Source organism: Melanaphis sacchari, unplaced genomic scaffold (assembly GCF_002803265.2).
Source record: "Melanaphis sacchari strain LSU unplaced genomic scaffold, SCAv2.0 Contig33_pilon_pilon, whole genome shotgun sequence".
Lineage (NCBI taxonomy): Eukaryota > Metazoa > Arthropoda > Insecta > Hemiptera > Aphididae > Melanaphis > Melanaphis sacchari.
In genome coordinates this window covers 944169-956503 of record NW_020271205.1, presented here as the reverse complement: position 1 = coordinate 956503, position 12335 = coordinate 944169, and the positions used below count along the sequence as shown (strand labels likewise).

General features: G+C 29.9%; 1 protein-coding gene across 2 annotated transcripts in view; it reads right to left on the bottom strand.

Moving 5' to 3' along the window:
- Positions 1-4870: 4870 nt before the first annotated feature.
- Positions 4871-12335, bottom strand: part of LOC112596669 (putative ferric-chelate reductase 1 homolog) — a 42164-nt gene continuing 34699 nt past the window's right edge. The window contains exons 1-13 of one of the 2 annotated variants that reach the window (XM_025342432.1): positions 10880-11227; positions 9785-9879; positions 9527-9650; positions 9212-9412; positions 8151-8418; positions 7808-8076; positions 7008-7115; positions 6772-6928; positions 6387-6613; positions 5715-5961; positions 5508-5620; positions 5291-5404; positions 4871-5059 (exon numbers count right to left, since the gene is read on the bottom strand). In XM_025342432.1, coding sequence (XP_025198217.1) covers positions 4925-5059; positions 5291-5404; positions 5508-5620; positions 5715-5961; positions 6387-6613; positions 6772-6928; positions 7008-7115; positions 7808-8076; positions 8151-8418; positions 9212-9412; positions 9527-9650; positions 9785-9879; positions 10880-11227 — 2406 coding nt within the window. In that variant the 3' untranslated portion in view covers positions 4871-4924. Of the gene's footprint in view, positions 5060-5290; positions 5405-5507; positions 5621-5714; positions 5962-6386; positions 6614-6771; positions 6929-7007; positions 7116-7807; positions 8077-8150; positions 8419-9211; positions 9413-9526; positions 9651-9784; positions 9880-10879; positions 11282-12335 lie in introns of those variants that run through there. The other variant, XM_025342431.1, reaches the window with a different exon arrangement.

Sequence of the window (12335 nt, the reverse complement as noted above, 5' to 3'; positions counted from 1 at the left end):
AATATATACATTTTTTTTTTTTTTTTATAGCTATAAAATATTGTACAAAATTGTATAATCTCTTATAACTATTTCTAATTTATATATTCCTAAATTAGTTACCTCAGTATTTGAAGTACTGTAGCCACAGTATAAAATAATATTAGTATGTTAATTAATCATCATATTTTATTTTCACATTTTTTTTCATTTCTCGCCATCAGTTTAATACACTTCTAAATCACAGTTTTAATTCAATAAGTACATATCTTATTACCGATCGTGAGATATGTGTTTTACCATTATCATTATAACTAGTAAACTAACGCTAGATCGATATGTATGAATAATATATCTATTACATAAATACCATTTTATCATAAAACAAACGACGATAATATAAAGCGAACAAACCGTCCAAATCTCCGGTCATTAACAGACCACACACAATCTAACTTCCTATTCAAACAAAACACACACTATTAACCAAATTTAAAAATGTCTTCACTATACACAATCCACTCTTCTCCGGCCCATGGTAAAACTCTCTCTACAAATACTCCTTTCCCCACTATTAATCCTTTTATATCTTCATCAACGCAACCTCCCTCATTTTCATCCATCCCAACTCCCGTAAAACGTAATTTAACTAAAGATATCCCTACAACCAACTACGGATAAAAGTATAAAACAGAATATCAAATTACGCATTTGTAGCGACCAATAAAAATACTCCCTGTAGTGAGCGGCCTATCGTCTCTAACACAATTGACAGGATACCACTAAAAGAATATGTCGTGATAAATAAGATGATGACCATATTATTGGCCTCAAAAATATCAAATTTTATTCGAGAATCTGTAGTAACCCTTTTTATATATTTCTTTCAAATAAACAAATACTCAACTCCTTATAGAAAATACTCCAACAATAAAAATAAATAATAATATAATTATTAATCAAATTTAAATCATATCTAATATATGCCCTTTCATACATCTCACCAAACAATACTAAACGTTTTAAAAAACTGGATATTATTTCTAAATTACATATCTATTATCTTAAATCTGATATCAACAAAAAAGGATACGACCATATAATGAATATTCACTAGTAAAAATGCATAAAACATGAAAATATAAATAAACTTCCTGGGTCTTTAACAATTAGTCAAAACCAAATAGAAGTCAGAAATGTTTTCACAGATGACAAAATCACTTATGCTTCGTGAGTAAATCCGCAAGCTGAATTTCCAACAAACAAATAAAACCCTACAAATTCACTTAGCCTTACGCAGTTCTCACAATCGGGTTTAACAGGAGGAATGGACACACAACTTAATGAAATAACATATGGACATCCCGCAAAATATACAATTAGATAAACGACTGGAACAAATGTCAAAAATCCGTATGAATATAGAAAACGAACCAAAAACCATAATCTTTCTTACATCTCAAATAATTCTACCAGGTTTAGTTAGGTTACACAATAATTTATTTTACAATAAATTTACTATACCTGAAACTTTCCATCTCACCTGTCGAATACATATATGACTTTTTCCTCTCCCCATTAACTACCACTGGATTGAAAATAGGAAAAAAACTATACACATAAATGGAACCATCAAAACACATTACTTAGGATTCACTATCTCTTAAAATCAATAATCTCGTCACACTCGCATAGATTTATAAATACACCAACGTTTATAAACTCAATTGTGTCGTTTAATAAAAATAATAATAATAATAATTAACATAAAATAATGAAAGGAATAAAGGTCTTTCTTATGAATGTACAGATTATCTAAGTACATAATCTCCTACCACATGAAATAATCTATATGTTGAATTATATATTTATACACTATACATAATTTTATACCCTTAATATTTTTTAATTAGAAATCATTTATGTTAACAGTTGACGTATGCATCGATGTATACATAAATTATTCTAGTCTTTGTAAAAACAAAAGAAAAATAATTCTTTAAAATTTGAGTTTCAAATAAAATAAGTTCTTGTTAAATACTTTTACAAAAATATAAATAGGTATTACAAACGAAAACACCTCTATGTTGTGATGAATTGAGATTGAAGTCATTCATATGTTATGTGATATTCACTAAAAAAAAAGCTTATTTTCAAATCCACTTACAATCTGTTAGTAAAAGTAATGGATCAATTATTTTCTATTAAAAATATTTTTATTTCATTTCTTAGCTCAAAAAATCGCGATAAGACTTTCCCACAGCTAAGCCATTGGACTGTTGTAAAATATGGTATATTTAGATACTCTGTTTCTATTTCTTTCAAAAAGTCTTGAAATTGACGATGCCTAAAGTGAACTCGAGTGGATAAAATTTATTGTTGATATAACTGGATTCATAACACATGACAAGTTTAAAGTTTTCCAAACAATAACTGCTGATGAATAATACAAAGCAAATTCTTTGATTTTAAATATTATTTTTCACAACTCGTAAATATCTGATCAATTAAACCTTTTTTTTTTTTTGTATCACACATAATGTTTTTCACAATTACTAGTAATATATTTAATATTTTTTCATTTTAATTATGCTGTAAAAATGATTTTTATTTAGCTTTAAATATGCCTATGCTTGTTGTAGTTTAATGCGTGAAAGTGGTTCATTTGAAACTTCTAAATCTTTATTAACATCGCGAATAAACAAAAGTAGCTGCTACGTGTCACATGCATGTGTTGACTCGTCAAGTGTTATGCTAAGCGAAATGAATTCTTGAGCTTTATTTTAAGCCTGAAAATTTAAATTATTAATAATATCGTAAATTTTACGGATGACTGTATAAGCAAAAAGGCTAATATTTTTAAAAGTATCAATTTTTTTCTGGATACATTTCTATAACTGCTTAAATGACGCATTCTTTTATTAAACTACCACGAATAAACTTTTTTTTTTTCCAATAAAGGTGAAGTACAAAAACTATCCTTATTAATATATTATTTTGTTCTTTAAATAAAAATTGTTATGATGAAAAATTATTATGAAGTTACTGCAATTTATCTAATTAAACATATTATTTGGTTACCTATAAATTAACAAATAATCTAACTTTTCATTAAAAATAAAACCTTCTGAATCTATTTTTCTTTTCGGTCCTCTTCTTGACGTTTTAAGTAAGTAAATTTTAAATTGGTAAGTAAAATAAATAAGTGTTTTAATAAATTCGCTAAAAACGTAAGTATAAACGTAGAGATAACTGAACAGACGTTGTCTATAAATTTCGACAATGTGGTTAATCTTTTTTACAGTTTAAATGTATCTAATCGTTCAGCTCGTAAATTATGATCCAACCAATACAAGTGATAATTGACACGTGTACGCAATAACAACTAAATATTACACATTATTTTGAATTCTTACCATCTTTTGGAGGGCTGGTTAAAACTTGTTCACGGGCTGTGAGCCGTAGTTTAGAGACCCCTGATTTATAATATTAAATTGCTTGTTTTAAAATTACGGTTATTGGTATACTTGTCAATATTATAACAGTCGTAATTTTAGGTTTTTCCCATAATGTGAATTACTTATTTTATGGGTTTTAACTTAAATTGATTACACAGTATAAGTTAATAATGTTAATGGTGGTTATAAATTCAGTGTAGATCCACACTGTGTAATTAGTAATTAACTTTATTATTAAATAATAAATACTCATACTTTAACTTAGATATACGTTTTACCGTAGTAGTACAATTTATTAGAGAATTTGTTATTTGTTTTATCTACTAACAATATTAGATAGGGATACAATTAAATATAAAATATGAAAAACCATTTATTATGTAAATGTAATAATTTTTTGCAGTAAAATGTCATACAACGATATCGTATTTCGAATAATTTTATGAACTAAATAACGCTTAAAAAATTGTAATAAATGTATGTAACTTACATCATATTACAAAAAATGCATTTATTGTTAACTTCAAAATTAATTGATTACCATTTGATTTTAATATTAATTATAATATTAAGATGATTCGTCTGATGAAATTTCAAAACCATACTATTACGATAATATAACATAATAACTTTTTGCTAATGTATCACAAATCTTCTGACAATTACGTGGATATGATAAAATGATATAAATACACATTAATATATCGTCAACTATAACTATGGGATATTAAAAAAAAAAAAAAAACACTAAAAATGTGAACTACAGATTATTGTATAAAATCATTTCATTCTATATTATCTATTATTATGTTAACATATATTATTAAAAACGTTACATTTAAAAAAAAAATATAGGAGCTGCGTTTTACAAAATTTTATATTCAATTGCAACGCAACTTTTATATTATATACATATGTTTACTCTAATAGAAATATTGTATGAATATTAATTATTACTAATGAACTTAATTTTTAAATAACCATTGTAGTTTTTATGTACCTATTTAAAATTTCGTAAGATTAACTTAGAAATTTCTTAAATTTCACATTTCATAGTATAGTTATTAGTTGTGTTGTTACATAATTACATTATCTATGTAATATATTGTATAACATCTTTGTTGTAAAATAAATATATTATACTCCATTACACCAATATATCCTTATTTACCTACGCATAATGTTGTAAATCTAAATAGACGAATAAAACGGTTTACAATGGTCAATAAATTACAAAAAGGATTTACATGAAATCATGTGAACATTGTAGATAATATAAAACAAGCTTCGAACAACCTGCGTTTTAGTAGGTTACTATAACATGGTAAAATAATAATTGGAATATCTGTACATTTTACTCAGGTAATGTGTAAAATTCTGTATTTAAAACAATTATTTTAGTTTAATAAATAATAATATAAAAAGTAAATCAATTAAAAAGTAAATTAAATTTATAGTACAAATATTACAAAATCTTTTGCTAACTCTTAACTAAACTGTTCCCGAAGAGAATTTAACTTAGTCTCAATCGGGGCAAAAATAACAATCAATACTAAGGCTGATGTAATTATAACAATAAACAGCACGTGAATGAACAGCCAGAATTTTCGGAATCCAGAATGCTAAAAAAAAAAAGTATTATGTATAATAAAAAATAAATATGTAATGCTAATTATATTTTGTGCATACACTACGCCACAATAATTATGCATTGATGTGATTAAGATTTCGTAAAAAAAATAAATGTATCATATATAAATAATATAATGATACAATATATATTATTTATATATATATATGTAAATTATCGAAAACATAATATTATAACAGATTTGGTTTGGCAATTCACTAACCGGTGCATCTTTGTGTTGTTCGTAGCTCATCGGACTTCTTCCGTTGTGAAGATCTTTCATAGGAAACGTGTTTATGCGCATGCTTCCTGATTTTTCACTCAAGCAACCGGATATCTAAACCACAATATTCAATCGATAAATGATCAATAAGTGTACGAATAAATTGGTAAAAAACACTGTAACATAAATATATACATTGAGTGTAGTTTGTGCTTACCGACAATATTAAATGAATGATAACGTAGAAGCCTACGTAAGCCACTAGTATCCAATCCATCCACGCAGGAAGTTCGGCTTTGCTGAGTGAGACAGCAAGAAATATGGTTAAGACTACGAACATAAAAAAAACACGAATGTGCGTATGAGAGACGTAAATCGTCGATGGGATTATAAAAAATAAAAATACGTCGAGAAGACTACTCACTGGCGAATATATGAGCGGCGTTTCCAACCAGCCAATGGATCCAATTGAAAATCGGTCTCTTCGATGAGTCAGGATGCGGCCGGAACGCTGCGAAAATTGGCTGGAAAAATGCCAACACGGTAGTGACAACTCCTAAAAGAGCGTGCGTTTGACTAGGACCGGACACCCATTCGCCAAGTTCCACAAATATGCAAGCTGACCCGGCCAATGAAAGGATCCAAGTGAACATCATTAGCAAACGATGCCACTGTGGGTTGAAAAATAAAATAACATGTTTATTGTTTTTATCATATACTGACACAGCATAATACTATATTATTCTATAACAAATACTATTATTATAATATATCAGTGAATTTTTACAAATCGTGCATTTATACGTATTTTAAAACCCAAAAAATATGTTTTTGGAAATTTGAATACAAATAGAATAATATTTATATTTTAGCGATACAAATTTTATCAAACAATATTTATTATAAATATGCGCACGGTAAAATAAAATAATCACAGATTCGATTTTATTATCCCGGTTTAGTTAAAACCATATGAAATGAAAATTTTGTTTTTTACACAACAGTAAATATAGAAACTGCAGTGTACAATATATAATACGTACAGTACAATATCAATTTAATTATTATAATACAAAACGCTTTCTTAGCAACTTACCCCAAACCACAAGTCCTTGGAACAACACGAACCTCCGACCCACGTCTGTTTGTAATACCGAGCGACGACTATACCTATGCTGGCCGCTCCAATCCACGCGACAATCATAAATGAACCGTGTAACCTCAAAAGCAACTTTGACGAGGTTCTCAATGATTTGATTTCCGACAACGCACTCGACTCGGCGGTTGAGGTATAGGCCAAGTCATGGTAGCCAACACTCCGTTCTGGAGTTCAAGCACATAACACATTCATTTAATAAATTACAGTTATAATTTTATTTGTTTTTATTTTTTTCTGAGATTATGATAATATTTCTGTTGTTTTTATTATCATCATCGACATCATTATTGTTATTATTATAGATGTCTTTCATCTGTTTTACCTTTTAACGATGTTCCGGCGGCGATCAGTAAAAAGTATTTATTTCTGATCAGATCATAGTTGACTCCTTCTACTTTAGTGACAGCGTCCCGTACGACATTACAGTAAATCGTACCGTCGATAAACGATGAGTTTAATAGTGTGAGTCCATTTTGGCTCTATAAACATACAAAGTGAATATAACAAACATTTTTAAAGCACCGATGCCATGTTTAGAGACAAAAATATGCTGCTCACTGTTAAACGTTTGTTGCTCTTTTGATTAGGAACGTTCCATGACATATAAGCTTTAACCAGATTCGTACCGACGTTTTCGTGGACGCATTCCATGACGCTGTCTCCTCCCTGAAAGAAGAAAAAAATTAACGTCATTAAAATAGAATCATTTGCATTGTATTACGTAACTCGTTCGATTTTTTACATTGTCGAATACGTGACTATTATATCCATATATTACGACAATAATGTAGAGATTTTAATAAATAATAATATAATAACAATAACAATGATCGACCACAAAACAGTCACTATCCATGTTTTTGTCCTCGGATCCACAACTAAAATTTAACCAGGTTCTCAATAACAAGTCGCCCATATTTTACAAGACTATGCCTTGGCTATTAACGTCTTCCATTTCATTCTTTCGATTTTTTTTCGTAACAATTCCGCTTTGTTCGCACTGTACTATGAATAATATACTTTTAACCTTCAACATCTTCCCACTTAAAATAATCAAAGATTTCGGTTGTTTCCATCATTGAAAAATTATAATATACCTTTAGAACCCCGTAATAATTGGCACTATTTTCGATTCTCTTACTATGTTTTTTTTTTTTTTTTTTTTTTTTTTTTAGTAAATAATTGATTAGGTAAGTATTGGTTTGTGTTTAAATCAGTTAATTAAATGTCTTGTTAAATTGTTATCATTTTTATTTTTATTTGTATGTTTTTTAGGTATAATATACGATTTAATTTCACATAATTTCCTTAAAAATAATAATTAATTTTACAAATTATAATGTATAACGTTCACTTACCATCTTTTGATCATCCGAAATACCGACGGCCACATAAGCAGCGTTTCTAGCTTTCATTTCAAACATGTATCTGGTCCCTTCGACTTTTACGGCTGTCACAGCAGCGCAGTCCTGTGTCGACAAGCAACCGTCCGGCGATCCGAAACACGTTTTCGTCTGACCACAGTTGTCGTAAAACGGGTCCATTACACGAGCCGCTCTCAACTGACCGAGTTTCCTCTTGTCGGGGCTACTTATGAACGCTACATCATGGTAACCAACGCTGAACGCTGCACGAGGGTTTTAAAATAGAAATTGTTATTAGGACCAAACGTTTATTTTTATTTTGCTACAATTTGCGTACTTTTTAGCGAGGCGCCAGCGGCCAACAGGACGAAATAATCGTTGTTGTCCAGGTCATATGTATTGTCTTCCACTTTAAAAACGGAATCCACAACAATTTTACAGTAAATAGCACCGTCGATGATTGAGGCGCTATCCAAACTCACGCCCGACAAGTCTTCAACGCGTTGGTTTTGCTTTCTATTGGGAACATTCCACGATTTGTAAACACTTACGCTGTTACTACGGCCACTCTCTTTATGAACACATTCGACAACGCCATCGCCTCCCTAATGAATAAAAGCATATTATAAGGTTTTGTTGGAAAACCTTAAGTTAAACGAACGCACACTATTGCACAATAAATAATATTTGGTGAAAATCAATTGTTTTTAAAATCACAATCGATACTTTTAACTGATAAATTACTATATAAAAATGTAAATATCGCAAAAAAATATGCTTATCACAGATAAGTTTAATATTATTTTGAAAAATACAATCTGCATAAAGCATTATGTAATATGTAATATAAATATTATAACGATTACGTCATATTGTAGGTTTTTAGACTAATTTTACTTTGTAACAAATTTAAACAACTATTCGCCTTTTTTTGTTTTTATCGATTACAACTAAAAAGTTACCATACGAAACTATAAAGTTCATTAATTAATCATCATGTAAATTATTACATTACATGTTTTCCTCAAGAGTTTTCTAAGTTATGATTAAAATCTTAAATTAAATATTAAATGTAAAACCATTAAAACAAACATTTGTTTATCCGTTAAAATTAAGAAAAGTTTCACAATGAAATTCTTTGAAAACACTTAGAAGACAAGAATTTATATTTACCTAATGGGCCAACCTATCATAAATAAATTAAAATTGGATTACAATAAATTGCACTGTTCAGAATTTATTATGTGTTAAAAATAATTGTATTGTTATAATGTATGACGTGACTATTAAAAATGTAATACTTTTCTAAGGACAGGTAATATGTAATTTGAATATTTAACTAACAATTACTATATGTTTAAACTACATTTTAAATCGGTGAATATTTAAATAATATACCATTTTATTATCGTCCGAAAGTCCAAAAGCCACGTATTGGCTATCACGGGCCATCATTTCAAACTGATATTTGTCATTCGACGGCATCAAAGCTACAACTGCTCGGCAATTCATCGTTTGAATGCAACCAAGAGGAGCTCCAACACAGTTCTTATTTTTTCCACAACCATCGTAAATGTTTGCCTCGATTTCTTTGAGACCCTATTAACGTTTACACAACATTGCTTAAGTATTGTCTCAATTTATGATACGATAACAATAGTAAATATAATCTATAAAATATACGTATTATATATATTTTTAAAGTGGTTTTACATTTTCTGATCTGCCGATTTCTGTAGGTCCGGTTACCGGAGGCCCGCCATTTGCACTGTTAACCTGAACTGGATTCGAAGTTATTCCAACCCAAAATGTTGCGTAATCAAGTAACACAGTAGCCCTGCATAAAAAAATATATTTAGTTTTGTCCATATTATAATCATATGATATTATTTTTACGTAATAATAAAAACATAAAATATTGTTGAATTCAGAATATTATTGTGTAAAATGTGTTAATAAAATAAAACTTACACAAAATTCACTTGTCCGTCAAAGTTTCTCGGTGCTTCCCAATCGAATTCTACTGATTTCTTTTTCGTGTTACTGCTGTGGGTCACGCCCGAGCTCTAAACATTAATATTGAATCTATTAGGAAAATCACTGTAATTTAAACATATTAAATAACAATCGGTATTCAAAACATATCTAAAAATAGGATTATCATATAATTATCTCTTTGCTAGAATTATTTTGTGTAAAAGAAACTTTATTACAATTTTTATTGTACAATACACTATAATAACACATTTTATACAATACAATTTTTAAAAATATAAAAGTAATAAAAATAACCAAAATTTCAGTCAGTTCTGTATTTCATACTATAATTTCAACAAAATACAACCTAGTTTTATTATTCTATGTTGGAATCAACTAGATTAACCTTGATCTATACTCTATACATCTCGCTCGTGACTCGTGAGAACGCATTATTGCGATAATCTAGCGTTATCATAACAAGAAAACAACTAAGTACGTACAATTCAACGATTATTTTCACTATTTTACAACACCTGCTCTATAACAATATAATATAATAGTATGCAACTAGTTTCTATTACGTCTGCTTCAATTGCGTTTCGATTTGTCCTGTATATACAAGTAGGTACATATCATCATATCCTCTTCATCTAAGCGTGCAAAACTCATTCAAATTTAATAATCTAAATGGTTTTTATTATATATTATTCACTTTAAACGTTTCACAATACAAGTATTTACGCCAAAAATCGAATAATTTTGTTAAAATATGGACTTAAAATCAAATTTTAAATAAAAATGCTTGAAAAACGTAACATTCAGAGTGCCAAAATTGGCTCTACTAACAATGAAAAAAAGTTATAGTTTCGTTTTTGCTACAAAAAAAATCATCATTTACTTAGAAAAATCGATAGGTTGTTCCAAAGTTATATTATCCAAGTGTTCCGGATTTTTAACTTAAATTATGCAGATATTATGTAGTGGCCGCACTCGCCAATCCACTATGATCCATAAATATATCTGATTATCTCCTATTTTGCGTTATTACTTATTAATTTAATTGTCAACATCAGACTGTATACTTACGATCACTTCGTTACAATCGAGCGTCTGCGAGTCCTGCGGCACCTGGACGAACGATCCGACTGCATCCTCGCCGGTTCTGGGTGATCGAGCCTCAATCAAAAATCCGATGAAGTAGTCGTTGGGCCGCGGCGCGGTGAGGGTGACGCGGATCCTTGACGACGTGGCGTTATCCGACGGCACTATCCGGTACGGGGCAGCAGACACTTGAGCCGCCTTACCGTGACCAGGGATCATGGTACGGCACGTTAGCACCGGAGCGCCGGATTCATAGCCGCGAACGACAAGCATCGAACAGCAGACGACCGCCAGGATGGCGAACGCGGCGACCGCGTGCCGGCTGGTAGTCATCGCGCACAGCAAATCACTGATGTGTCACGACGAATATAATATAATATACGTACGCTGTAATCAATCAAAAAACGTAGGACTTGAGTAAAAGTACAAAAAAAAAAATGATTTGCTTAGCATAATAATGTTATGATAGTGAAGTGTTGTACGGTAAACGATTTATTTACATCGCTAGTCAGGTTACAGTCAGAATGTCAACGATCTCTGTCTGTTCGCGAACATTAATTATTTTATTCGAACGTGACCATTGCGCGGTTAGCAAGTATTTTCGGTCTGACCAATATTATACCGCTATTGCTGAATCATAATTGATTTATTATTATGATATAAATATCTATACCGTTGTTGAAGAATGCCAATGACGACGAATTTTCGAAAACAATTAATCGTACGCCTATACACACAATATTATATTATACAGTTCCACATAACATTCACCCCGTTGGTGACACGTTATAGAATTTTTTTTTTTTTTTTATCAAACATTTATATCATTTTTTAAATAAATCACATTTTTAACGTTTTTGAGTAAATGTATTAACTCGCCGTATACTGAGAATTAAAGTATACACCGTTTTGTTATCAGATGATAATATACAAAAACAATCAACTTACTCAGTGTACACTTTTGCATACATTGTGGATTGTAAAGACGTGGAGATGATATTTTTATGGCAAAGATACAATCACGAATCACGATACAGACAACGAAAATAAATTAGTCTCAATATTTCATCAGTCATTTCACAGCCACTGGGCCTCGTCATACATGCGAGAGCCGCATTTTAGCTTACATTATTTAAATTCACTCGAAACATCCACGATATCAGTATAATGGCACGTATCAATAGCTATTTCCTTATGAACTAAAAGCAATGTAAACTGAAACGCACGCTTATGATATGCGTAACTGTGAAACGGACCTCAGGATCGATTTAAATCAATTGTGCGAAAACGACCACTTGAATATGATGATTATAATATTCTTCGATACCTGCAAACGTGTGTTATAAGTCAAAAAAACATTGTTGTCTTCACCAAGATTTGGCAAAACGCAATCGCGAACATAAAAATCATGATTAAGTGACAGTAATATTTTATGACATTT